Here is a 27,411-nt window from a genome sequence, read left to right as displayed (position 1 = left end):
ATCGATCTTTGGACGTACGAATCGATAATCGGTCATTCATATGCGAATCGATTTAAAAATCGGAAAATCGATTATTTCAACCCAGCTCTAGTAAATTGTCTGTTTTACAACACATAATTAAGCAAGTAAAGGTTGAAATATGGTGTCTGTCTGATTCATTATATTACAAAATAATTACAAATAAAGTCTATTGATTTAAAAAGACCAAAATTTGATTTATTTATTTTTTCTTTTTAATTTAATAACGTCGCCGTTTGGAATGTGTTTCATAATCTGTATAAATCCGGTTAACAATTATTTTACAGTCACCTAGTTGCAACTGTCACAATAAATCTTGGCAGTCCTAGTTTAAGAGTTCTAACACATTTTCTTCATCTTTCCTAATAACAGAGTGCGCAACGACAAACTCTTTCATCACGAATCCTGGACAACTTTCAAAGCTGAATAAGAATAAACGTCAGCGCGGCACAAAATAATTGATACATGCTTTATGCGTAGTCCAAATCTATTATGTAACTCTTGTTCTGAGCGGTGGATCCAAGCTGCTTTGTGAATGCCGCACAGTTGTAACACGGCTTTGTCTTATTTTATCCAACTGCAATCAACTTTTAATTACTTTCCCATTTACACAGGACGGGAGCAAAATACACAGAAACCTTTGTTATGTCCATGTCGGGCTGCTGTCTTTTCATAACCACGTCCTGTACAGTTGAGCCAGGCGCCTTATTGGCCTCTGTTTTTATACGTGATGTAATTACTGTTTGCGCTGCTTCTTAATCCAAGACAAACTTCTTTTAAGAACAGAGATTAGAGCTGCTTTATGAAGACACAAGTTTACGTTAGAACCGGTGATTACTGGTGATTTACTGCTGGCGATGACCGATTTAAGAGACGGTTTAATCTCATTGCTCTGTGTTCTTCCCTTTTTGTCCGCAGCATCAGTGAAAGTTTCCTGACAGTCAAAGGAGCTGCTCTTTTTTTACCTCGAGGAAATGGCTCCTCCCCCTCTGCCGGCTCGCGCTTCACACAGCTCCGCAGCAAACATGCCGGTGAGGTTGAAGGTTTTAACTAAACGAAACGTGGTAATCGATGTGAAGTCTTAGCCAACCGCTCATCCCGTCAATGCCTTTGTCGTTTAACAGGAGACATCCAGCAGCATCTTCAGACCATGTTCACTCTCCTCAGACCGGAGGACAACATCAAACTGGTGCGCGATTTCACTCTTTAAAAGCTTTTGTCCGCTGACTACGGCGCGCAATAGTGAACGAGTTTTTTATGTCGTTTAGGCGGTCAGATTGGAGAGCGTGCACTCCCAAATCACGCGCTACATGGTGGTCGTCACCACAAACGGGCGTCAGGACACGGAGGAGAGCGTCGTGTTGGGGATGGACATCAGCCCCGTTGACAGGTGAGATGGGGGGCCTCGTATTAGGGCCTCGTGGGAAACATGATGGTGCAGTTGAGATCATGGTGGTTTAGCTGATGATGGTCATTTCCACAGAGAAGCTGTCTGTTCCTTTTTTCCAACTGAATTGCGTGTCTAAAATAAGCTCTACATTACAATTATCGTTAGGTTTTGGTGGAAAACGGATTATTCTCTTATAGGGATGTCACGATATCAAATGTTAGTGTTCCGATTATTGTGAGAAAAAACATCGCGATTTAACAATTCAACGGTGAAATCTTTAATGCTCTTACAGTCTCGTGATCTAACATGCTACTAAGTTTGTGAACAGCTTTACTAAACGGAACTTTCTGAAAGACAAACTAAAGATAAATGTGACAAAAACAGACATAAAAAAGGCATTTAGATTTAGATGTATTTTTTGGACGATCGACTGAACTAAAAAATACTCAATTGTGCTTCTAAAACTGCCACGATTAATATTTTTTGGTTCTTGCGATTACGATTATCGATGAACCTATTCTCTTATAATGGACAATAGGCGCCGTTAACATTGTCTTTGTTTTTTGTTCTACTTATTCATTTTGTAAACTCGCAACGTGACTAAAATATGCATAATTGTTTTCAGATTAGGACTTCATGGCATTTTAATCAATTATTGAGCTAATCGTCTGCTAATTTTGTAAATGATTAATTGTTATCTGGGCTATACACAGGCTTCAAAATGGGCCATCTGCTGAGAGAAGGCGTTTTATGAAGAATTATGCCGAATGACTGGAAACATTTAGTGATTTTGATATAAAAAAAACACAAAAATATCTTTAAATCTACTCCACCAGGATGAAGAATCACGTTAGCTTCATCTGAGTCAGAAAAATCAGCCCTAGTTCTGATGATTGTTTCCATTGTTCTTGCTAAAACTATTAAAAACTAAACTATAAAACATGTTTTTCTTTCCTCTTTTCAGCTCGTGTTCTGTAGGAATGGTGTTGCCTTTGTGGAGCGACACGTTGATTCACCTGGACGGAGATGGGTAAGACGATATCGAAAGTGTTTATTTAGCAGCGGGAAATGTGTCTAAAATGTCTAACCGTAATAATGTCCTGCTTTGTCTCACAGCGGTTTCAGTGTCTCGACCGATAACAAGATCCACGTCTTCAAGCCCGTCTCGGTGCAGGCGATGTGGTGAGTCTTGTATTATTCATTGACTTTCACAGCGATGCCTCATGTACTGTACGGACTAAAGCACGACACAATACCACGCAAGTGTAACAAGTAACATGACCAATCACAATGACACTGATATAAGGAACTGATTGTACTGGGAAATGTAATACGAGGCAGTGAGATGTGTCAAAACGCTATTTTAGATAATGGCATGAAAGGTTTTGGTCTTAGTCACCATTAATTTACACCAGTGCGTAGTTTCTATATAGATTAGACTTGGTTTTGTCCTAGGTTAATCTCAGTTTAGAACTCATGCACCCCTGCTATTGTTTGATCAATCGTAGCCCTAATGTAAACTTAATTCTAGTTGACTTCAGTGTTCTTTTTGTTAACTGTTATTTTGTTCGTGTTATTTACTATCATATATTTACCGCTACTTAGAAGGCTACACAGTTTGAGTACCGGTATTTTCCTTATTCCTTCCTCATTTATTCAATCGTCTTTCATTTTGTGGCATTTTATTTTAGGTCATTGTACCCAATAAGCAGCAGTAATATTTGACACTTTTACCACTCTGCTGGTAAAGTGCGTTGTGCCATGTTTGCGTTGATAATCTCATGGTTGTATTTTGACTTAGGTCCGCGCTGCAGTCCCTCCACAAAGCCTGCGAAGCGGCCCGGGGTCACAACTACTTCCCGGGCAGCCTGTTCCTGACGTGGGTGAGCTACTACCAGAGCCGCGTGTGCTCAGACCAGGCGCGCATCAACGAGTGGAACGCCATGCAGGACGTCGAGTCGCACCGCGCCGATTCGCCTGTGCTCTTCTCTGATGTGTAAGTACATCATAGCGAGGCGGAGTTATAAGTCTGCCATATGTCAAATATACAGAAACGGATCAAATTAAAATATTCTCTTTTTAATATTTGGATCTTAATTTGTGCTAAAACGTGCTGTAAATGTCTTGATTGAGGTTCAAGTATCGCACAAAACGTCGATGGACCATAAAACTAACCACAAAAGTGTTGAAATTACACTAAACTATATACTCAATATTTTCATTTTGCATATCTCCAAAACAACAATTACAATATTATCCATTGTTCAATACATCTCCCACCTCTACATCCTGTTTTATCTCAATTTAGGTGGCTCTCAAATAATTACTTTCACCATCAAAACACCACCATGTATTGTTTTACATATGTCCCACACCCTGAACGTGAAAACGCATATTTGTCATACAATTGTTTAATAATAGTTGTGCTTTTTTCCCCCTTTTTTGGCAGACCCACTGAACGAGAGCGAACAGAGCGACAGATAAAAACCAGTCTGAGGGAAATCATGATGCAAAAGGATCTGGAAAATGTCACCAGCAAAGAGGTGGGATTTTAAAATCGTGTTCAATGTGTGCTACAAACTCAAAACTATAACGGCGCTCTAAATTTGGTTTGTGAATTTATATCTCGATTTATTTATTTTTTTGTGCCCGTTTTAGATCCGAACAGAGCTGGAGATGAGCATGACGTGCAACCTCCGTGAGTTTAAGGAGTTCATCGACAACGAGATGATTATAATCCTGAGACAGATGGACAGTCCAACGGAAATATTTGACCATGTTTTCTTGGTGAGTTCAAGTTTGTTTGGAAATGTGGACACTAAATCTTGGCTTGGGCGGCGGGTTTATTTGTTGAAAAGGGAGTCGAGTCAAATGGTTGTGCGTTTCTTCAGGGATCAGAGTGGAACGCGTCCAATTTGGAGGAGTTGCAGAACAGTGGGTAAGTACAAAAACTATACAGCCACAGTTACTGGTTTGTAAAAGTAAGCTCCCTCAAATACTTGACACGATCCTGTGCGTATTCCTCTACAGAGTTCAGTGCATCCTGAATGTAACGAGAGAGATTGACAATTTCTTCCCCGGGTTGTTCGAATACCACAACATCCGGGTTTATGATGAAGAGGCCACTGACCTCCTCGCTTATTGGAACGACACATACAAGTTCATCGCAAGGGCCAAGTGAGTTTTTCATTATTTGATTAACGCCTCATTACATGTTTTGATGTATCTGATTAGGATAGACCAGCATTGCAAATAACAGTTTGTTCTTAATGGTTTGCATTGTAAAATAAATGAATATAAAGGCCATAAGTATTGATAATAGACCAGATTATATTGTTGTCTGTCAAGTTAAAGTGTTCATCCGCCAGTGTTTTTGTATTCTCTGACACGCTCACTGCTGCCCTCTACAGGAAAGCCGGCTCCAAATGTCTGGTGCACTGTAAAATGGGGATAAGTCGCTCTGCTGCCACGGTGATCGCGTACGCCATGAAAGAGTACGGCTGGGACCTGAACAAGGCGTTTGATTACGTCAAAGAGCGGCGAACTGTGACCAAACCCAACCCTTCGTTTATGCGACAGCTGGAGGAGTATCAGGGCATTCTCGTGGCCAGGTAAACAAAAAACAACAATCAAATACTTCTCATGCAGATAGTTGAAGTGATTGCAAATAGAAACATATATAGTAAATTATGTCCAGTTGTGTAGCCTAATAAGTGAATACATAAACTTAGCACAACAATCTTGATTTAGGTCAAATTTAAGTAATTCTATGTAATGTACGCTTAAAGATTTCTGATGCGTTTCTTCTTTTGCAGCAAACAAAGGCACAACAAACTCTGGCGTTCTCACTCAGACAGTGACCTCTCGGAGCACCATGAACCTTTATCTAAGTCTTTAGCTCAGCCCAACAGCCTGGGCCGCTCTGACCCCCATAACCAGATCCCTTCCTCTGGGCCGTCCGTCAAAGAGCTACTGGACTCTCTGGGAGCCCCCAGTGTTAAACCCTCCTCCAGCCAGTCTGACCCTAAGTCCAAACAGAGCTCCTCCTCCACAGAAGGTCTCATGAGTTTATCAGCACAAAGTCTTGAAGACCAGCCTCAGGCACACTCTCGCGGCTCCTCCCCTTATCCCCCATCTCCTCCCCTGTCCAACGGCATAAGTGACAGTGACGAGTGCCCCTCCACGCCTCCTCTGCCCCGAGCGGCCACAGTCATGCCCCCCTCCGCAGGTGTATCCATGGTAGCACAGTGCGTCCCTTTAGGCCAACCTCACCCCCCTCCGCTGCCGCACCACCTGCCGCCGTCGCCCACTCCGTCCCCCACGCCGCTCTGTGTGGACGAGTTTGTCAAGGCGCAGGTGGTGTTGTGTCCCGTGGTCAAACCATTGCCAGTGTCAGTGCCTCAGCCCTTCGCCATTCGAGCCCCCGCCTCGCAGCTTGGAACCAAGTGTGTGTCCGCAGCAGTGCCTGTCCAAAACATAGACTGTGAGCAACACTTGTGTGCGTTGTCTTTGACGGCCCACACACCCCCCTCCAGTTTTATCAGCTACCCCAGTGCCATTCCTCAGGACAACGAGGTGTTGTTGGCCCACAGTGCTGACCACATCAACTTTTTCACTGCCAGGGAAAAGTTCAAGGGGATGACTAAAGACGACAAGACTGCTGTGAAAAAAGAGGAACAGTCTGTGCCTCCGGATGTCACAAGTGAAGAGAAGGATGGTGTGAAGAAAAAGGTGAGATTTCTGCTCAAGTTTTACGTTTAAGTTCTCAGTGGTTTCACATAAATGAACTTGAGTACAACATACACAGCCCCCAGTGTTTTACGCGTCCCTATTGGGGAGTTACATGACACATCAGTTGTTTAATATCTGTACTATTTCTTATACCTTTTAGGAAATGACTGTGTCTGTGCAGGCCGCAGAACCTAAGCTTGACCTGAATGTGAGCAAGTTGAAGCAGGAAGATATTTTATCACAAGAGGAAACTGGCGATGCGAAAGAGGAAGTGAAACACAAAGAAGAGGAGGAGGCAGCTCCACAGCTCTACAGTGATTGGTCGAGAGGGTCTGTGCGGCGCGTCACAAAGCAGCTCGAGCAGCGAATGAGACAAGAGCATGAAGTGCCCTCCCCCTTCTCCTCCCCTTCCTCGTTCTCTGGAGGCTGGACTCAGCGACGCACGACCAGTGTCCCATCTGCTATGGGGTCGAGTGTGCAGGACGTCTGTCCTGAGGTGATTGTGGTCAGTCCAGTGCAGGAGGAGCAGGAGGAGGAGGACGCAGAGATGCACAGACTGGAACAAAACGACAAAAGCACAAAAGGAGCCAAGGTCCTGCCTCTTGAGAAATCTCTGTCTACCTCCGGTCACTACACTGCCCACTCGCCCTTCTCCTCCGTCAACTTCCTGTGTCTGGAGGGCGTCACTGAGTTTGAGTCGGCCACAGACTGGGATTGTCCCGCTTTGGGAGGGGACATCATAATGAGGGAGACGTGGGAGACGCTGTGTGAGCTGGGGGCATTCCTGCAGCAGGTGAGTGTGGGAGAGGCGTGCAAAGTGCGGCAGGTGGCTCGGACCCGGGGCAGCAGCATCCAGAGGCGGGTCAAAGAGGTGGAGGCACGGATACGACAGGCGGGACTCACCCCTCCGTCGCTGATGAAGCGCTCTGCCTCTCTGGCCAAACTGGGCTGTCTGGAGCTGCTGGCCAATGAGCTGAGCGAGTGGGAGCTGGCGCGCTCCTCGGTGTCCCCCTCCTCCTGCACAGAGCCCCCAGAACATACAGTGCTCAGCGATGAATCCAAAAAACAGCGCGTCCATCACTCGCCCTCCTTATCCAGCCAGCATCCCCACACCCCACCCCCTGAGGCGCGGGACGTCCCACCTGAATCCTCCCCCTCCCCCAGCCAACCTGTGCCCTCAGGACAGGACACTCCAGGACCAAACCCCACCACAGTCAGGCAGCAGTACGGACGGACTCACCCTCTACGAAGACTCAAGAAGCGAACAGGCACCCTTTACCACACCATGTGACCTGCTCAATTCACTGCTAAAATGAACACGCACATGAGATAAAACTACTGGAATTCAAAATATTGATCTTTCAGTTTTGGCTAGTTTAGAGCTGTGTAAAGTGGATGGAGTTAAGAAAATTTAGCTAGGCAAATAATTTAGCTTTTCAGAAATATATATATATATATATATATATATATATATATATATATATATATATATATATATATATATATATATATATATATATATATATATATATATATATATATATATATATATATATATATATATATATATATATATATATATATATATATATATATATATATGCACCCAGTTAAGCATATACATGAAACTAGTCAAAATAAATAAATGTTCTGAATTCAAGTAATTTTAAAACATTTAATTTGACAATGCTGTCCTCGATCAGCAAAACTAACAAACCAATGCCTCTTGCCTTAATAAATAAGTTTCTGTTTTCCCAGCAAATCTGCCAAGAGCCTCTACGATGAATAATATCTTTGTGGGTCAAATGAATTGCATTAAACAAAACACTGTGTACTATCTATAACTGCAACAATCATTGTACATCTAGAGACAATTTTTGGCCACTTTGGCACAGATCCAATTTTATAATAATGCTGGTTTATCACTTAGTAGTTGCTGTTATGTTTGGTAGAATGTAGCCACGGTATCATCTCTTCTTTTCAACTTTTAAAGTGACCCTGGACATAATTTTTATATTGTAAGCGGCGTCTTTAGTAACATTGACATAACTGGACCATCGAGTTTTTGTTCATGGGAAGCTGGGTAGAGAGGCATGCCGTCTGTCCTATAGTTTAGCTTTGACTGCACATTACCTCATTCTAAAAACCAAATCTTGCCCGCGCGTTAGGTCATGATTTCTTCTGGAATGTCCCTCTCGATCTGAAACACTTGGTCTGTTCTCTTGGATGCCACTGAATCGTATCAAATGTATGTATTGCTGTTTGAGTGCGGGTGCGGGAGGTGAAACTATGCTACGTTTTTGGGGATGTAAAGATCTATATTGTAACATTTTAGGAGCTGTACATGTTTTTTATATATATATATATTGATATATATATATATATATTGATATATATATATAGTTATATATATATATATATATATATATATATATATATATATATATATATATATATATATATATATATATATATATATATATATAACTATATATATATAACTATATATATATATAACTATATATATATATATATATAACTATATATATATATATATATAGTTATATATATATATATATAGTTATATATATATATATATATATATATATATATATATATATATATATATATATATATATAAAACTATATATATATATATATATATAGTTATATATATATAGTTATATATATATAGTTATATATATATATATAGTTATATATATATATAGTTATATATATATATATAGTTATATATATATAACTATATATATAGTTATATATATATATATAGTTATATATATATATAGTTATATATATATAACTATATATATAGTTATATATATATATATAGTTATATATATATATATAGCCAGTGTCTGAGTGACTGTAGCACAACTTCTACCACATGGGTGTAGTTTCTGTTTCTTTTTGTACACATTGGGGGTGTGCCTCTGACCGGTGAAGCTTCAGAGTTTTCTGTCATACATGCACTTTACTCCTTTTTATTTTTTATTTTATTGTGGCTAATTTTATGTTTCGTTTGCTACTTTTGGGAGCATGCTTGGGTAGTAGCAAATGTTGGGTGTGTGTTTTTAAACTATCATACATGTAAATATTCTTTTATATCATGTGTCTCAACTGTGACCATTAAAACATGGAGATTATTGAAAAGGGTTTGTTTGGCTTTTTTCTTTCTTTCTGTATGGTAAGATTGTGTTGTAAGATGACAAAGAAGCACACTGCAAGCGCTTATAAGAAATGCTCTGTCCGTTTTGTGAAATCTAATTGTCTGCATACCTGAGAGCCTATACATGGGCTTCAGCTTCCTCCTATATGCAACATTTTGACGGCTTTTCACAATGGCAAAGGTCCTAATTTCTCATCACTCTGAAACCCATAGATATTTGCTAACTTTATACTGTAAAATAGGACCGTTATCAAAATACAACAGAACTCATGGGGGCTGTATATGCCCCAGTGTAGCCAGTGCTGCAATTTCAATTAGAAAAAGTTTTATTGCCAATGTCACTGAACAAATGTTACAAACCAGATCAAATAGAGGCATGTCAAAATAAGGTGAGTATAGACACAAACATGTACAGTATGGTGGAGTTAGGGCAGTGTTCAAACTGTGGTACGCGGGTTCTTTGGCAGTTCTGATGTTTGCTTAATTGCACTTTTATTATGTCCTCCTTTGGGTCATTCCATGTTTAAAACTTAAGTTATATTTTAGATCTATTTTAGCCCTAATTCTGACCTGGAACAATCCTGCTTTGGACCTGTTTTAGATTAGGACCTGGTCTTACTTAGCCTATACCGGAAGACCTAATATTTCTTTACTTGGTGTGAAAAGTTTGAAAACCACTGGATTAGGTTTTATTCCACGAGTCACACGTACACCTGTCTGACACACTGACCTTTACCTGTTGAGCTGATGAGGTCTGCTGCTGTCATGACTGACCCAGGCACGTCACGTTTCCCTGCCCTGACCGAGCTTGTTCCAAAATAGCCCTCCGCCTTGCTCCGTCCCTCCCTCCCGCACACACCCCTCCGTCCCCCACTGTCCCGGGCCTCTCGCTCTCTCTCTCTCTCTCTTTCCCCTGCGAGGAGCATTTGTCCATTTGTGTCTCCTCTGCGCGTCCTGCACCAAATAATCATTTGAGTGGGATTTTTAGGACGCTCAGGACTTTGGCCGGCAGTGGGGCAGTGGTCCTCAGCAGACCCAGACGCACACGTCCAGGGAAGAGGGGACTCCCCAAAAACCTGAGGTAAGACCTTTTGCGTCTTAACTTATTTCTCTGGTGCATTGGAAGGACGCTGCGTAACTTTTAGTCTACTGCAGTGCGTTAGTGGTGGTCTCGCCGTGTCTCGTGACTCGGATGCGGCGCGCGGACACACGCACCGCACTGGCCCCAATAGCGGAGGCGTGAGTGACAGCTGTGCTCCACTTTAGGGACCGCGTACCGTCCTGTCCCATTGACGCGTGGCCCTCAGCTGCTGCTCTTTGGTGTACAATGCGAGCTCGCGTCGGCTCTGGGCATTGCCAGTTGAAATACGGTGCTTTTGTGATCGCTAAAGCGCCACAATGGGAGACTTGGCTGTATTTGGGAGCAGGCCCCGCGTGGGAGGGGCCCCGCGCCGCTCAGGAGGGACGAGCGCACTTTGTCATGTCTATATTAGGAAAGTGGCAGTGTTATACTAATGCTCTCCTTTCTCCACAGTCCTGACAGAGATTTAAATGAAGGAACTGCACGTTGTTGTGTTTCGAGCAAGTTGATGATGAAATCTAAACTTTAAGGATAATCAGGATATGAGCCGTGGGGAGATTTTCACTGAGTCTACCTTTTTCCTAATCAAACTAAACCAAACAGCCTAAGAAATTGTGGTATCTGGTGTTAAAAGTTGGTTCATTGTCAAATCGTGGAGATCTAATGTAGAACAACTTTATATTTTCTGAAAAATGTTGCTAAAGCATTTAAACTTGCCATATTTTTAAAGAAAGTGAGAGTACCATGTTTAATTTTACTTGTGTTAGGCTTCTGTGAGTTTTTAATTCTGATTTTCCAATACACATATAGAATAGGACTAGGGTGCTCTCTGGTCCTGTTCTGTGTATTGTGTTCTAAAAGAGATACATAAATACAGTTGTATAAAAAATGTGGTAGGCCTAAATATATTGAAATTATTTGTGGAAGTTTGATTTAGTTTTTGTTTGACTAAAAAAGATGAACAAATGTCATCAATTTAGCTTAATACCAAATGTTGTTATGTGGAAGACCTAAAACACTTGAGGCCCCAAACTCTCCAATCTACCTTGTGTTACGTTTTGTTTTTTCCTTCTGGCTAGTGGCAGGTCCAGAGTAGACCAAACTGACTGATGGGGTGCAAAGATGATTCTCTTCAATTAATTGTCATTATTTAACCTGTAATGAATGGTGCAAACATTCTTAAATGAGGTTGCAATAAACCCAGGCCCGATTCTGGCCTCACAATCAAACAAAGCTTTGTTTGGCAGCTGTACCGTGGACAGATATTTATGATGCTCACCCTGAATGCCCCACAGTTTGGCTGCTCAAAGGCGCTGCTATGTGACATGACAGAGGCTTCCAGGAAACTGTCCTGCTACATGTGAAAGAGAAATGCATCAAGAGAAATGCAGGTTGTTTAGTCAGCATCAGATGTCAATGTTTACATTTTTACCACAGTGATTCATTCAATTCTGCTTTATTTTAATCAGCTGTCTAATTATGTAAATCTACATAAGAGGATTGATATACAAATGATTAATATCTGTACTATAGTTTTGGTAGAATATTTCATCCCAAAAGCAACGCTGCTAATCAAACATAATCTAAATTGTAAACAAATACTGTATATATTCTGTGTTATTATTATGGGTCTTATTATGGGTCACTTATGTAATGGTTTTTTTGTATCATTTTTTATGTGTCTGCTTGGCATGTATTTGAAGTTTTACTCCTGCACAGTGGGACAATTGACTATTAATATCCCTCTGTCAGGCCTGGTACAGCTCTGTGCCCGTGTTTAAGGGATTAGAGCCCCTTTGGGCACTGCCTCGGACAGCAACGGGACAGCAACATGTGTAAACACTATGTACCTCTGCCCCGGTTCAAACTGATGTCGTGAAGTGAGCATGGTCGATGTGCTTAGAGGCTTGTGTGCTCGGTGAAGTTATGTCACGACTTTGCTTTTGGAAGCCATGAGTAATGCACCAAATTAGACATTTTCAGTGTGACTTGGCAGTGGCACCAACTGCTAAAACAAAATATTCCTTTGCAGACACAGTATTTGTCATAAGTCTAACCATTTAAACAACCAGGGCCTTGTCATCGTTTTACGTCAGTCAAGTGGCCGTCTGTGAAGAAAAGATGAGGAAAACAGTTACAGGAAGTAACACTGAATTCTAAAAATTAATCCTTGTATGTCATGAACACACGACAATTCCTTAAAAATGCAGAGACACCATTTTCTGACAACACAAATTCAACAAAATAAATGTACTTTTATTAGTCATCTGTTTCTCATGTCCAACCTGGTAGTAACATTATAAACTTCACCAACATTGTTAAACTAAGAATACTAGGTACAATCAGAGCTGTCACCATAAAAAAGAGGTGATTTGCAATATACAGTTTTGTTACAGAAAATCTCACGATAAACAATGTTATTGAAACTTTCCCATAGACACGATATCTCAGGAGCAGGATATTCTCGTAAACCTTGTTCTAAATTAAACAAGTTGTAAATAAAACTGCGATACATAAATTAATCTAATTGTTAATTATTCAGCTCTCTCTGGCTCAAATGTTCATACACCGAAAATTAAGCTGTTTCCTGATACATATTGAGCCCAAAAATGATTGCACTTTAACTAAGGTATATAAGGTTATGGTAAGATGTAATGTAGATGTAATGATAAGATAAGATAAAATAAGCCTTTATTTGTCCCGCAATGGGGAAATTCCAGTGTTGCAACACAAAGTAAATAAGTAAATAATAAAAAAAACAGATAACTTAAAGAAAAGCTCTTAATAAACTCTTATAAAAAATAAAAAAAAAACTCTTATACTATATAATAATGATGTACTTGTTGGGAGATTTGTCCTCTGCATTTGGCCCATCTTTCACCTCCTCTGGAGGGTGGTTGAGGATTGACCCTATATTAAAATGATTAAGTGTCTGTAGAGTTATGACTATGGATGGCCCTCATTGGTCCAAGTCTTGTACATCTTACCTCTGTGGAAGTATTATTATATCGACAGGAGGGCTGCAGCGATTATAAGATAAGATAAGATATTCCTTTATTGTCCACACATGGGGAAATTTCGTCGTTACAACGCAGTAGATACAGATAAAAGGACAGATTACTTATAGGAAGTTTTTGGAAAAAACACTCTTAATAGAAGAACTCTTATAAACAAAAACAAAACTCTTGTTTACAAAACTCCTCTCATATGTTAATAGGGAATGGAGGGAAAAAATGAAATACAATAAAAAGATAAATAAAATTAAAATAAAATAAAATTAAAATTAGCTAGCATAAGACAAAACAATACTAATAATGGTAAATGGCACATGAATATGGCATTAATTGCGTGTGAGTACAGTAATTGCACATGAATATGACGGTATTGCACATGGTTAAGTCAGTCAGTATTGCTCATGTTCAGGGCTAGCAGTGTTTGTTATAAAGTCTGGCAGCAGCAGAAGGAGAGACCTGCCCAACGTCTCCTTCACACAGCGAGGGTGGATCAGTCTCTCACTGAAGAGTGTCCTGCAGGGGGCGACACTCATGGTCCAGCATAGATGTGATTTTAGCCAGGACCCTTCTGTCCTGACTTTGTCCAGCTTCTTCCTGTCCCTCTCTGTGATGCTGCTGTTTCAGCAGGCCACACCGTACAGGAGGGCTGATGCCACCACAGCGTCAACAAACTAACTATAAAACATAATCATGATCACATTTTGATAATTGTAATCATTAGCTGAATTATACAGACAATAAAACACACACAGAAATACAGTGTACATCATTTTTGATTTTCATGCATTCATAAATTTATTATCATTTAATTTTAATACTATTTTAATTTAAAGACTATTGCTGCTACTTCTACTTCTTAAATGATCATTCGCGACAGCCCTGACTGACACGTTTGTTTGATCCTCCCTCTGCAGCCATGAGTCGCAGCATCGTGCGGCAGAGTAAGTTCCGCCACGTCTTCGGGCAGGGGATGAAGGCGGAGCAGGGCTACGATGACATTAGAGTGTCAAAGGTCACGTGGGACAGTTCGTTCTGCGCCGTCAACCCAAAGTTCCTGGCGGTGATCGTGGAGTCCAGCGGTGGAGGATCTTTTCTGGTGCTGCCCGTGTCCAAGGTCAGTCAATGGTGCTGTAACGGGAAGATGGAGCGAACACCGTCTTTATGTCCTTTGTCTTTTAGCAGATGTGGATATTCATGTACCTTGTCTTTGATCATTGTTAGGGTTGTACAACGTATCCACACTGAAATGCGTATCTATACTAAAACTGGATACTCATTTGAACAAGTACTGTAAAATTACCTTAACGGGACAAAATTGGACTTTTCCTGAACCGTTTTCGAATGATCTTGAACTTTACATGAACTAGAATAAGACCACATGCTATCATAAACAAAGTACTATTTATTTGTGTTGAAAAAATTAAAACAAAAATTAAAATAGAATAGTAACACTAATAAGTAATGGTGGACGTGTTGTATAATGCTTCAATAAATGAAATGTCAGAGCTAATAATTACCTTTCTTCTTTTTTGCACTTTGTCTAATGATCTGCCACACAGGACTAGTTTATGCCCTTCTGAGGCTAACACCTTTACTACTTTACGTAATTACTTAATATGAATACAAACTGTATACTACATACTACATGTACAAAGTATTTCAGACAGCTGCATGTATTGGGTGACCCTGCCGCGATGACCTCTCCAATATGGCCGACACACTGATGCATTCCAGGAACATGTTACTCGTGATTGACACTTGTTTATGGTTTTTACTGCCTATTGCCTTTGTAACTTTAGGTTCACATTTTTATACTCAACTATTACAAATATTTACAGTGAATAGTTGAAGTAACACTGAGACACTTTGGTGAAACTGGCTCTAGATTTCAGACTAAGCACTTGTATTTGCAGGCAGCTGAACATTCTGTAGTGGAGGCTATAAGTAGCTATAACACTGGGGAAGATGCAGTGACACTCTGAAGCCTCTCGACTGGGAGCGTAACACAGGCAACTTAGTTAAAGGCAAGGCAAGTTTATTTGTAGAGCACAATTCATACTTCACACAACAGGAGAAAAATGCTTTAAAATCACAAAGACATGACAGAAATCACAAACAGATTAAGACTTAAAAGAGAAGAGTGCAAAGAAACCATTTCAGTCACATGCACAGCTAAACAAAACTGTTATAGCTTAGATTTGAACATTGTCAGAGTAGAAGCCTGTCTCACATCTTCAGGAAGAATGTTCCAGATTTTAGTTGCATAAAAATGAAACGCAGATTTACCATGTTTAGTCCTGACTCTGGCACCAGCAGGAGGCCGGTCCATGTTTAGTCCTGACTCTGGCACCAGCAGGAGGCCGGTCCATGTTTAGTCCTGACTCTGGCACCAGCAGGAGGCCGGTCCATGTTTAGTCCTGACTCTGGCACCAGCAGGAGGCCGGTCCATGTTTAGTCCTGACTCTGGCACCAGCAGGAGGCCGGTCCATGTTTAGTCCTGACTCTGGCACCAGCAGGAGGCCGGTCCATGTTTTGTCCTGACTCTGGCACCAGCAGGAGGCCGGTCCATGTTTTGTCCTGACTCTGAGCACCTGCAGGAGGCCGGTCCATGTTTAGTCCTGACTCTGGGCACCAGCAGGAGGCCGGTCCCTGAGGTCCTCAGAGTCCGAGATGGTTCATATGGCACTAACATATCCAAGATGTACTTTGGTGCTAGGCCATGGAGAGACTTGTACACAAGCAGAGCTGCTTTAAAGTCTATTCTCTGAGCCACAGGGAGCCAGTGCAGAGACCTGAGAACAGGACTAATGTGATCATACTTCCTGGTTCTAGTCAGGACCCGAGCAGCAGCGTTCTGGATGTACTGCAGCTGTTTTACAACTCGTTTGGAGAGACCAGTGAGCAGGCCGTTACAGTAGTCTAATCTACTGGAGTAGACACTATACTTTGAGTTTGGCAATGTCTTTTAGATGGTAAAAAACTGCTGATGTCATTGATTTGATGTGGCTAATAAAATTCAAGTCTTAGTCTATTATTACCCCCAGATTTCTTTGGAGACTCTGGAGGTGACTGCTTATGAAATATAAAGAACTGTGTCTTAATGAACAGTGATAAGCCACATTTGGTGTTGATTTACTACGATTTTAAGCACAAAGTATTCTATGTATTCTTAAAGGTGCACTATGTCATTTTTCTTGTCTCCATGAGGATTATTCCATCATCCTCTCACAGTAATGGTGCTTTTCATGTGGCGCCGTCTGAACATTAAATACGAGTCATCTCCACAAGTCGGAGAATTTTTGGAACTATGGAAGCTCGAGTTGTGGCGTGGTAGGTTTAATTGCAATATATATTTTTAATAAGTGAAGTTATGAATAAACTTATGCCCTAAAATATTGAGTCACTAACAGGTCTCCCTTCAAAACTGGCTGCTCAATTCCAGATACACATGTTTTTATTGCGCAGCAATGCCTTGAATTCTTTCTTACTGTGAGTGAGTGTCCTTTACACGGATCAGTCTCCTTTATAAAACTTCATGTGGAATTGTTCGTAAAAACGTACGTATGGATAAAACACAATATTCCATAAACCGCCTCAAACTTGCTCACTTTTCCTTTTGCTAAGCGCAGATCGACTTCTTCCTCCTCTTTGAAAGCCCCAACGCTCAAATTACATCATGTTTGAACCGCACTGTTCATTTTATAGATCACAAACTTGACGGAAAGTTCCGTATCGGTAACATTTTTGTACGGTACTTGGGCTTTATAAATGAGACCCGTGACCTGTTGATGTCTCTTGTTTGTCTACCTAGAGATACATAAATTTAATGCCATACTGTGCAACATTCCAGCTATGCAATAACGTCAGCATGCAGACAAGCACGATCTCCAAAAGTTCACCTCTAAGTAGGTTACGTTGAGGTTATTTGCTTCTCGCTGTCGGGGAAGTCCTGTCTATAACGACTGAACCAGACGCAAACTGGATTTAGATCAGGCCTAAAGCTGTGAAGTCCTTCCAGCCACTCGATGATGATGATGACATCTCCTTAATATAGATGATGGACAACGTAAGACAACTCTTAACCTGGTGACAACATTTTAATGCACAGCACGATTGCATTTAGCCTGACACGTTGTCATCTTTTCAAAGGCGACGCTGGTTACCGGGTCTAATTGACATCATTCATAAGCATTGGTTTTGCTGTAATACTCACTTATTGCGTCATTGATTGCTTGGTCTATCATCAAGGTAATATTCAATAAGAAGCGGAACGATACAGTGCACCATAACTGTTGCCCAACCAAACTGTAAACAAGGTTGTGTCTAATGTATAGCTCGGAACAACTTTATTTTACTAAATGAATGTTTAAACTGACAGAAAGATTGGTGTAAATTTCCTTTGCATTTTGTATGTTTTTATTGGTATTTATGACATAGATATAGGCTGTAATGTAAAAAGAAGATAGATTAAAGGGTTTGAATTGACATACAATGGTATATTTGTGGTCCTATTGAAGCAGAATTATGAATATTCCCCCTTTAAAACACTGCACTTGTCTATATTTTACTTAAACGATGTGTGTGTGTCACTACATCGTACACATCAGTATTTTCTCTAAAATTATGATTCGTTTGTATGTGTTTTTTAGTAGAATTTTCCAACACAACATGGAGCTGGAGCTGGACGCTGGTTAATGGTTAGAGCTACTTCTGTTCAGAACTTAACTCTACTTCCTGTATTTTTCACCTTTACTTCTCAAACTACCACTTGACTGATGCTAAACTATGATAAATAGTGCAATCCAACCAAAACAAAGTCATAATTACAGAAATATGAAAACCGTATACATTTTAAGGTCATTGCACCATATGGTTCTAGCTGTATATATATATATTTTTTAAAAAACAAACCTGACTTGAACTGTGCTGTAATGATAATAGCCTCTTCAGCCACATTATAACACGACCTTCAGACCAAACACTGCAGCCACTTGTCGAGCTCCTTGTTGTGACCGTGGTGAGTCATCTGTCTCACCGTGATGTGTGGGTAATTACTGGTTGCACTTGAGCAGCATTTCTCTGTTCACCAGAGAAAGGGACTCGATTAGACGGAGGTGGTGGGCGCGCTATAAATATCCCTCCGCCCCCCGCCGCTCCCCCCACGACGTCCCGAAAAACTACCCTTTCAACGCCTCGTCACGCCGCTATTAATACACCTGTGAGTTTGGGGCAGGGTCATAGCTCATGTCCATCTGATGCAAAACTGAAGAAGAATAAATCAGTTTACATATACCATTACAAGCTGTTTATTATTAACTATGCCAGGTCTATTTACAACTTTTAATTTCCACAGCATTAAATACATCTTAACACAAATTAATCTTATTTACTGCGCTACAGGCATCCTAGAACACACGGTGGCTTTGCAAAATCATCATAAATCATTTCCCCGAGCGTTATGTGTTATTAAGGTGGTCTTGCCTTCTTATCTGAAACTTTGATTTCATAAACCCAGTAATAATTGAGATAATAATAATAATTTCCTGGTTGTTAAGATGCAGTGTCAATATTTGTAAAATTGTGACGTTTATATCATGGCTGTCCTGGGTTAGCCTGAATCATTCTTAAATAAACTCTTTATGAATTAACTCTTTGTCCATGTTTTATGAAGGCTGATTAAAGCGTATTGTGTATAAAGTGAGATTGTACTCGAATACAAATAAAAGTGAATCTTTTGTAATTAAAGTGCTCAAACCCTGACCTCTGCTTTCACTGCTGTGCTTTTCAGACTGGACGTGTGGATAAGAACTACCCTCTGGTCATCGGTCACTCCGGGCCCGTCCTGGACATCGACTGGTGTCCCCATGACGACAACGTCCTGGCCAGCGGCTCCGAGGACTGCACTGCCATGGTAACGAGCCAGACAGAGAGATGCACTGTGTCAATGTTTGAGTGAATGAGTCAATGTTTAGACCTGTCTCCCCTGAGTTTTTAAAGTTTTAAATCTGCATAATATCTCTGAATAAACTAACCTTTGCCATTAAACCTATAGAATAAAATAACGGTATTTTTAAGACATGTATTATGAGTTCAAAATGCTTGGTTCCACTACGATGTCATGAGATAATCCAGGAAGTAGTCGTGATTCTCTGAACGTATGCAAATCTAAGAAGGCTCTTTGACTTTGTTGTGGCTTTCAACAACACAGTATTTGACTATTGTTGAACCTGCTCAACTTGGACCTTTGAATAAAGTTTGAATGGGTTTCCTGTTCATTCAAATTTAGAAACATAATACAAAAGTAAATAGTTAAAAGAAAGACAAAGTTAGTGAAAATAGGATTGAGCAAGATTTAATGTATGTTGTGAGTGTTTTGCTCTTGAAAGGACGTTCTGCAGGAATCAGTTTCAAAACTGTCGAGAGAAGAGGAATTACAGGGGAATTATTAAGGCTAATTTAATATACAAGTTTACAATCACATTATTATGCAGTAGTTTCTCCTAGAGATTTTAAATGCAAATGACAGGCATCTCACTAACATGAAGTTAGAATAATTATATTTAACATAAAACTCTGGTTTTCTCTTAATCTTTCCCTGAGCAGCAGCTGTGACATACACAACAGTTACCTGGCAACTATTCTGTAAACAAGGACCAAAGCTCCTCTAATTTACACAATACAATAGTTATTATTTGACTAATACAAATACATGATAACACCTTTATTCTTTTAAATGAACGTTTAAACTGGCTGCAAAATGTGTTCCTGGTGCAGTCCCCATTGATGACATCGATAGAGGGTTTCCTTTTAGAAGTCAGTGTAACTTCCTGTAATTGTCAACCTTTCTTCACTTGACTGGTGTAAAACTATAATACCTATTTAACAAATGTATTAACCCACCAAAATAATACTAATAATCTCTGCGGTGCCTCTAAAGTGTAGTAGTGATAGTTGTGCTGCATGTGGAGCCGAGCACTGGCATAAATGAGCAGCACGACGATGCATAGTTCACACATTAGTCTCTCTGTGGGAGCGAGGCGCCAGAGACTGTTACAAATGCATTGTGGGGCTGTTGTTGACTAAAGTCATTCTTGATTGTCCAAAAGCATGTCTTGTTTATCAATGAACTGACTAAAAGAGGGCGCGTCGTGACGGTGGGAAAGGCTTATTATTGTTTTATTAAATCTAAGTACCTGTAAACAGCATCTTCATAAGTGAAAAGGCAGATTAAACTCCAGTAACACCAGTGAACTCACCCCAGGTATTTTGCTTTCTGCCGTTCACATAAATCCTTATAATCCTACTGAAATGATATGTTAACTAATAAAAATAAACTTAACTTACAGCCCAAAAAGCATGTATTATTTCAATGTGTTCTATCTGTTGTTATTCTTCTTCTGCTTCTTTTTCTTTGCTGTTTTATGCCGGTTGGTATCCAAATGTTACATTACCGCCACCTACTGTAGTTGTACATCTTAGACTTTACACTTTATTCTTTAGCCTTTATTCTTTAGACCTACACATATAAGGAGATTTGTGTAGAAATAATATTAGTGAATTTATTGTATTTTTTTTATAGAAGTGTTATGTTTCTATTTGAAGAGAAAGTTTGATGTTTGATTTTTTTTCTGTTAATTGGTTTGGGGGAGGAGCCTCCTACTATAAAATGTGGCCTCCTAGCTCCACTTATCTTTTTCTGTTCTGCACCGGTTTGTTTTTTAACTTTGTTTTTACTTGCACTTCCGGGAATAATTCCACAAACACAATTCCTGACTCTGCCATATAATTCCTTAATTAAAAAAAGAACCCACTGCAACATGCTTCAGATACAATACATCCACATACAGACAAACTGCCTAAAAGGAGCGTGAAAATAAGTTTAAGGACCGAGCTGTAAACAAACAATCTGTTCTTACATATTATGAAATGTTGTTGCAGACTTTGACCAGCAGAGGTCAGTGTCTGGTATGACTGTTATTACTTATTGGAGTTTTGTCTTTGGGAATTCAACAAATATTTGCTAGAATTTTGCTTTGCTTGAATTTTAGATCTATTTTAGAAGGTTACTCTTTTCCAGTTGAGCATTTGTAATTGTTTGTTACAGCATACCTACACAGCTTTTCTCATCCTTTTTGCGCTTGACTTTGTTCAACAATATAACAATATAAAGCAGACAGACAGTTCTTACGCAGTTAAAAATAAAAAGCATTCACATTGTCAATTCTGATTATTTTAGTTTGTTGATATTATTTGTAATTTCATGCCATGTTAAGCAGTGGTTCCCAAACCTTTTAAATCGCCCCTATCTTGTACTGGCATTTCTTTAGTCATTATAAATCTGATAACTAGTATATTGCATAACTATTTTATTTTCATGTTTGAATGATACTGACGTCCAAAATGATACTTCAGAACAGTATTAAGGATATTAAATGTACTACAAAGAACATTTTATTATCAGACACTACATCAATTCCACCTGTCTTTTAAATATCCTCCTGTGGGGAAAATGTGATGTAAAGAGTCCTTCTTTATCCTTAGTTTATAGTGATAGTGTGCCCTTGTGCAAGACACTTCACTCACATGACCTGAAAAACATGAAATCAAAGCAAACAGGCATTTTAATATTCTGCTTTACATTATATCATGGTTCTTACTCTATATTATGTTACATGTTTTGTGTTCAGCGCCTACAGGACGTGGCCAGACTCTTCACACTTAACATCAGAGGAATCCGAGTGCGATGCAGAGATAAAATTGCCGTGTCTCTCGTGGCAACAGCTGTGGATGGTGTAATATTTTGTGTATAGCGTTTGGGCGACCACATGGAGCGCGCTGGCAGCTGTCTGTCCCAGAGCCGCTCAACGATGTCATACCGTCTTGGTTCACTGAATACATCTATTATTATTATTATTAAAGGCAGTCTATTATAAAGTGAGTCTGTTTTCACTTGTGATGACGGACAGCGGAGTAGAATGACGGACTGGTGTTGCCGTTCACGTGCAGATGCCGTCGTTTTTCGCCCCGGTTACAAGCCGAGAGGGATGTCTGAGCTCGAATCTTATTAAATCATTGACAATGTGTTGGTTTTTAAGAAATTGATCCATTTAAAGCACATAGAATCAGATAACGTGAGACTCTATTCTGTGAAGCTCAACAGGCAAATTTCTCTTCCCTTTTTCTTTTAGAGAAATGACACAATTGAAATATGATGAGTTTAAAGGCAAGAGAGATGTGCTAATCAGCCTTTTGGCAACACACAACAACAACAAATCACACACTTAGCTATTTATAAAGTTTCAGAAACAGATGTTAAATTAAATTGGTCAATAGTTACCTCCTGATTAGCCACCAACAAAAAGCTTTAAAGCTCATAGTCAAAACTAATGGGAAAGTAAATGTTGAGCTCTGAAATTCTGTGAAGTCAGTTCTGGGAAGTTTCACAATGTGCTCTGGAGAGAGTAAATTTGTCCTCTCCTTCCTTCAGGTGTGGCAGATTCCAGATAATTCTCTGACCCGTCCCATCACTGAGCCCATCGTGGTCCTGGAGGGTCACTCAAAACGCGTGGGGATCGTGACGTGGCATCCAACAGCACGCAACATACTTCTAACAGCAGGTACAGCACGGAAGAGCACATTTGTATCATTTAAAAGTGCTTTGTAACTGGTCTCTCACTCTCTCTCAGGCAGTGACAACCTGGTTATCATCTGGAACGTGGGCACAGGAGATCCCCTCATCTCCATGGACGACCACCCGGACCTTATCTACAGCATCAGCTGGAACCGAAACGGCAGCTTGTTTTGTACGACCTGCAAAGACCGGCGTCTGAGAGTGTGTGACCCACGCAAGAGTGAGGTGGTGGCGGTGAGTCAGAGCTAAGTTACATACACATCTGTAGTTTGTGTATATTTCACATTTTAAATGAAGAATGGGGGAAGAAATGCATTAATTTTAATGTAGAAGAGCTGCTTCACTTTTCAACAACTACAAAAGCACTTTATATTGTGCCAAATACAGACACAAGCACATGGAGAAGAATAAAGTGATCAGACAGCCCAAAGAAATATCCAAGAATGCCAAGGCTCACTTTGGCCTGAATGCTTCCAGGATGCTAGCGCCACCTGCTGTATTTTAACAGAGCAATCCCTTTACTTTTCTGTGGTAACACCAGGTCAACAACTTCCATTAAGACCCAGTTGTGACTCCACTTGAATTAGATGTGCTTAAAGTACACATATCATGTCAGGAAACGTATTGGAAGAATAAAAATGGTGCTGCCCGGACGGTGGCCGAGTGGTTAAAGCACAGCACACGTGCCAGGCTTCAAGTGCAGTGAGTTTCGAATTCCAACCTCTGGCTATTTACTGCATGTCCTCCCCTCTCTCTCATCCCCCATGTCACACTGTAGTTTCCTGTCTAATAAAGCCTACGGGCAACAAAATCTTTTTTTAAAAACAAAAGGAAAAATGAAAAAAATGATTTCGTATACATTTCGTATTAAATCAAATGAGAGTTTCCCACGCACACACCACGCCCCCTATAATGACGTGGTGCCGACTGTACCTAGATCATAGATCTATGATTTAGATCTATGATCTAGATATGTAGTCGGCCTGTTAAAGCAGACTTTGTTTTTCAAAGTAAAATGTGGGTGAAACCTCCAGTAGATAAATAGTGTTGCTGATAATGTGATGTGTTTACAGTTTCATGCGGGTGTTTTTCTTTATGTCTTTATGAGTATAAGTTGCACCCACATGCTTACTGTACCTTCTAGTCACATTTAGTATTACACCACATATTCAACTGAAACCAATGTTTTTCAGAAATCAACTGTTTGTTTGTTGTTTGTTTGTTGTTTTTTAGGAACGTCTTGCTCCTCATGAAGGGATCAGGCCGATGAGAGCCATTTTCACCAAAGACGGAAACATTTTCACAACAGGCTTTACTAGGATGAGTCAGAGGGAGCTGGGCCTCTGGGACCCGGTGAGCACACAACGAGGACTAAAACAGGTGCTATATCTATACTTTATACTTATTGTGTGTTCTATCTCCAGACAAACTTCGAGGAGCCTATTGCACTGCTGGAGCTGGACACAAGTAACGGCGTGTTGTTACCATATTATGACCCAGACGCAAACATGGTCTACCTCTGCGGAAAGGTACGAGTCAAGACTCAGTAAATAATATTATATATGAGTGTGTGTTTTTCACTGTAGTATCTTGTGTGTACAGGGAGACAGCAGTGTTCGTTACTTTGAGATCACAGAGGAGCCTCCGTACGTGCACTACCTCAGCACCTTCAGCAGTAAAGAGCCTCAGAGGGGGATGGGCTTCATGCCCAAGAGAGGGGTCGACGTCACCAAGTGTGAAATCGCCAGGTACAACACTTACAAGTTACACACTATTCTACTACATAGTGACATAAATATATGGATATCACTGTGGTTTCCATGGATATCCAAACTTTTCGGACTGGGACCCCAAAATTCCTACACTAACTGATCCTGAACCCCAATACAAAAAAAAAAGCGGAAACAAATTGCAAAAAAAGTTGCAAAACTATTAAAATTTCAGTTTTGTTGTTATTTGACACAGTTTCACTAAAATATACATTTTCAATTTAAAAAGTCCTTAAATAGAGTGTCTTAATATGAAAATGATATCTTCCAAATCATCCAAATCATCTCATGACCTCCAGCCCTAGGCCCCACTTTGACAACCACTGCTGTAGGTCAAAATTTGTTATCGACATTTTTTTTAAATCTTTGTTTCATCGAGAAATTCTCCTGATTTGCTTAAGGCTGTCCTCATTTTGATTATAAATACCATTCCAGGTTATTCAAACTCCATGACAAGAAGTGCGAGCCCATCACAATGACGGTGCCTAGAAAAGTAAGAAGCCACTTTTCTCTTGTGTCTAGTTTATAGTTCGGTCTCATTCATTTCCTGACCTGCATTTGCTCTGGGGCAGTCGGACCTCTTCCAGGACGACCTGTACCCGGACACAGCGGGTCCCGAGCCCGCCATGGAGCCCGAGGAGTGGCTGGACGGGCGTGACGAGGACCCCATCCTGGTGTCGTTGAGAGACGGCTACATGCCGCCCAAAAGTCGAGAGCTCAAATTGTCCAAGAAGAACGTGCTGGACTCCAGGCCCAAGACCAGACGCAGCATGTCCACCTGTGACGCCAACAGTCTGCCGGTAACTTTCTTGACCTTTGACACCCTCTGACCCCCGTGTGACCTCTGCATGACCTCACTCAAACTCTTCCTTCATTTGTGAACGTCTAAACAGCCACAACCACAATTCTCTCCAAATTGGGACGCTCAACACTGCAAATCTAAATAAATAAATAAGTACATAAATACCTGGATACAAATACCATAAATAAACAATGAATAGTTCTTGCAGTTTAACCATGTCTTAATTACCTTGCATTTTGTTTTTCTTCACAAAAAAAAGAATCAAACTCGTCACGTGACACTTGTAAAAGGACTATTCTGGATTGGAGCTTCAAATCAGTTTTTATTCATGCACGTTTATTCACCACTTTGTTGAATTGGAGTCGTGGCTGCCTTCGGTTCTGTCTTCTTCACCTCCGTCTGGAGTAGCACACTGTTCTTGACCTCTTCCTTCTCCCTCTTTTTGTTTCCTTGTTCCTTCCTTCCCTCTCTGTCCTCTCTCCCTCTCGTCCGACGGTCCAGCCCCAGTTGCTCGAGCGGTTGTTGGAGGAGCTGCAAAACCTGAAGGCCACGGTTTTGTCTCAGGAGAAGAGAATCTGTGATCTGGAGAATAAGCTTTCGCAGTACACCAACGGCACGGCTTAATGTGCACATGCAACTGTTTGGACCCTGTGGATTTCTCATGTTTTCGCAAGTGCGCTTAAATGTTTTCAGTCGACGGGACATTTTTTTTTTACATTTGCGAGCAAACATAACACACAGTTTTAAATGATTACTGCATGGACCACTGTGCATTCCTTTGTGAAAGCAGAAAGAAACAAGTGACTTTAGGACTACAAAGCCCAGCACTCTTGTCTCAAAGCATGAAGGTATTTTTTGTGAGGAATTTTTGTGTTCTTCCAACCTATAACATGCACAATAGACAAATCCACAAACGAAAGAGTTCTGACCACGCCAAAAAACACCTGAAATGGATTCAAAGCGCTGCATGCGGTTGGCTCCTGACTGGATGACCCTGTAGCGGTGGGATGGGTTGTAAAAAAAAGTGATCACATTTGCTCACAAAGACAGACAAAGACAATAAAGTATAACCATTATTCACACATTTCTAGACTTATCTTTCTAGATGTCGGGGTCACTGCTTCTCACACAGAAAAGATCATTATGAAGCTGCCTTTTGTGTTGACTCTGCTTATATACAGTAATAATGATGAAAATGTTTGTTGTAAAAAAGATTTAAGAGTGACAAATATGCAAAAACATGAGAAATCCAGAAAGGGACAAATACTTTTTTTCACAACTCTGTAGTACATAGTTTGAACTGGTCTGAATTCAGATGATTGTGGAACTGATCTCTTGCACTGAAGGTCACTTATGTATAGAAATGCTAAAAGTGGAACATCTTTTGATCCTGTTATGTCTATGATGTTTTATATTGAGCATTGGATTAACATAATGTGCCTTTGCCGTGGAAATGGATCACATTTACAGAGTATTTATGAGCAAATGAAGAGCGAGATGTGAGACGAGAGACGGGCTGCACATTGAGGGGTTCGTGTATGTTGGGTTAGAGCAAAGTCTACACTAAAACTTTTTATACATTTAAATATGACAGAAAAATTAAATGCCAAAAAGATTAGCTATGATAAATAAAGCATATGCCTCACATTTCAGAGAGGGCGACCCAAGTTTTCAAAATGTAAATAGTTATAAAAGATCCAGGACAATTTTTAATTTTTGTTTTATGTTCTGTAAAGGATTATACGATACACACATTTGACCACAATAAAACAGTGTTTTTTAAACTCC

The 27,411-nt window shown here is 40.3% G+C and overlaps 2 protein-coding genes and 1 long non-coding RNA gene across 4 annotated transcripts in view; all 3 read left to right on the top strand.

The window, feature by feature from the left end:
- ssh2b (slingshot protein phosphatase 2b) overlaps positions 1–7,523 on the top strand; it is a 21,467-nt gene extending 13,944 nt beyond the window's left edge. For both annotated transcript variants that reach the window (XM_072445820.1, XM_072445819.1), the window contains 13 exons: positions 937–1,049; positions 1,143–1,207; positions 1,287–1,408; positions 2,373–2,438; positions 2,525–2,590; positions 3,210–3,404; positions 3,858–3,951; positions 4,067–4,195; positions 4,300–4,346; positions 4,439–4,585; positions 4,819–5,019; positions 5,224–6,139; positions 6,300–7,523. In XM_072445820.1, coding sequence (XP_072301921.1) covers positions 937–1,049; positions 1,143–1,207; positions 1,287–1,408; positions 2,373–2,438; positions 2,525–2,590; positions 3,210–3,404; positions 3,858–3,951; positions 4,067–4,195; positions 4,300–4,346; positions 4,439–4,585; positions 4,819–5,019; positions 5,224–6,139; positions 6,300–7,430 — 3,292 coding nt within the window. In that variant the 3' untranslated portion in view covers positions 7,431–7,523. The remainder of the gene's footprint in view (positions 1–936; positions 1,050–1,142; positions 1,208–1,286; positions 1,409–2,372; positions 2,439–2,524; positions 2,591–3,209; positions 3,405–3,857; positions 3,952–4,066; positions 4,196–4,299; positions 4,347–4,438; positions 4,586–4,818; positions 5,020–5,223; positions 6,140–6,299) is intronic.
- A 226-nt stretch (positions 7,524–7,749) lies between these two features.
- Positions 7,750–9,310, top strand: LOC140360567 (uncharacterized). The gene is made up of 2 exons (XR_011926933.1): positions 7,750–8,485; positions 8,991–9,310. It is a non-coding gene; the product is annotated as an uncharacterized lncRNA (long non-coding RNA).
- Positions 9,311–10,232: 922 nt separating this feature from the next.
- On the top strand, positions 10,233–27,409 carry coro6 (coronin 6). The gene is made up of 11 exons (XM_072445817.1): positions 10,233–10,407; positions 14,336–14,535; positions 19,210–19,332; positions 22,909–23,038; positions 23,108–23,286; positions 24,286–24,405; positions 24,477–24,581; positions 24,655–24,800; positions 25,257–25,314; positions 25,394–25,621; positions 26,125–27,409. The coding sequence occupies exons 2-11, from the start codon at positions 14,338–14,340 to the stop codon at positions 26,245–26,247; spliced, it is 1,410 nt and encodes a 469-aa protein (XP_072301918.1). The 5' UTR covers positions 10,233–10,407; positions 14,336–14,337; the 3' UTR covers positions 26,248–27,409.
- The last annotated feature ends 2 nt before the right edge of the window (positions 27,410–27,411 follow it).

This window comes from Eucyclogobius newberryi, unplaced genomic scaffold, assembly GCF_026437365.1.
Source record: "Eucyclogobius newberryi isolate DKJ021-1_F unplaced genomic scaffold, fEucNew1.0.hap1 SCAF_15, whole genome shotgun sequence".
Taxonomy (NCBI): Eukaryota; Metazoa; Chordata; class Actinopteri; order Gobiiformes; family Gobiidae; genus Eucyclogobius; species Eucyclogobius newberryi.
The sequence above is the reverse complement of the archived record's forward strand: the minus strand, read 5'-3'. Positions and strand labels throughout refer to the sequence as shown.

Coding starts and splice junctions, on each gene's coding strand:
- coro6 (XM_072445817.1), top strand. CDS start 14,338: ATGAGTCGCAGCATCGTGCGGCAGAGTAAGTTCCGCCACGTCTTCGGG. Junction 23,039..23,107: donor CAACATACTTCTAACAGCAG/GTACAGCACGGA, acceptor ACTCTCTCTCAG/GCAGTGACAACCTGGTTATC. Junction 24,582..24,654: donor TGGTCTACCTCTGCGGAAAG/GTACGAGTCAAG, acceptor TTGTGTGTACAG/GGAGACAGCAGTGTTCGTTA.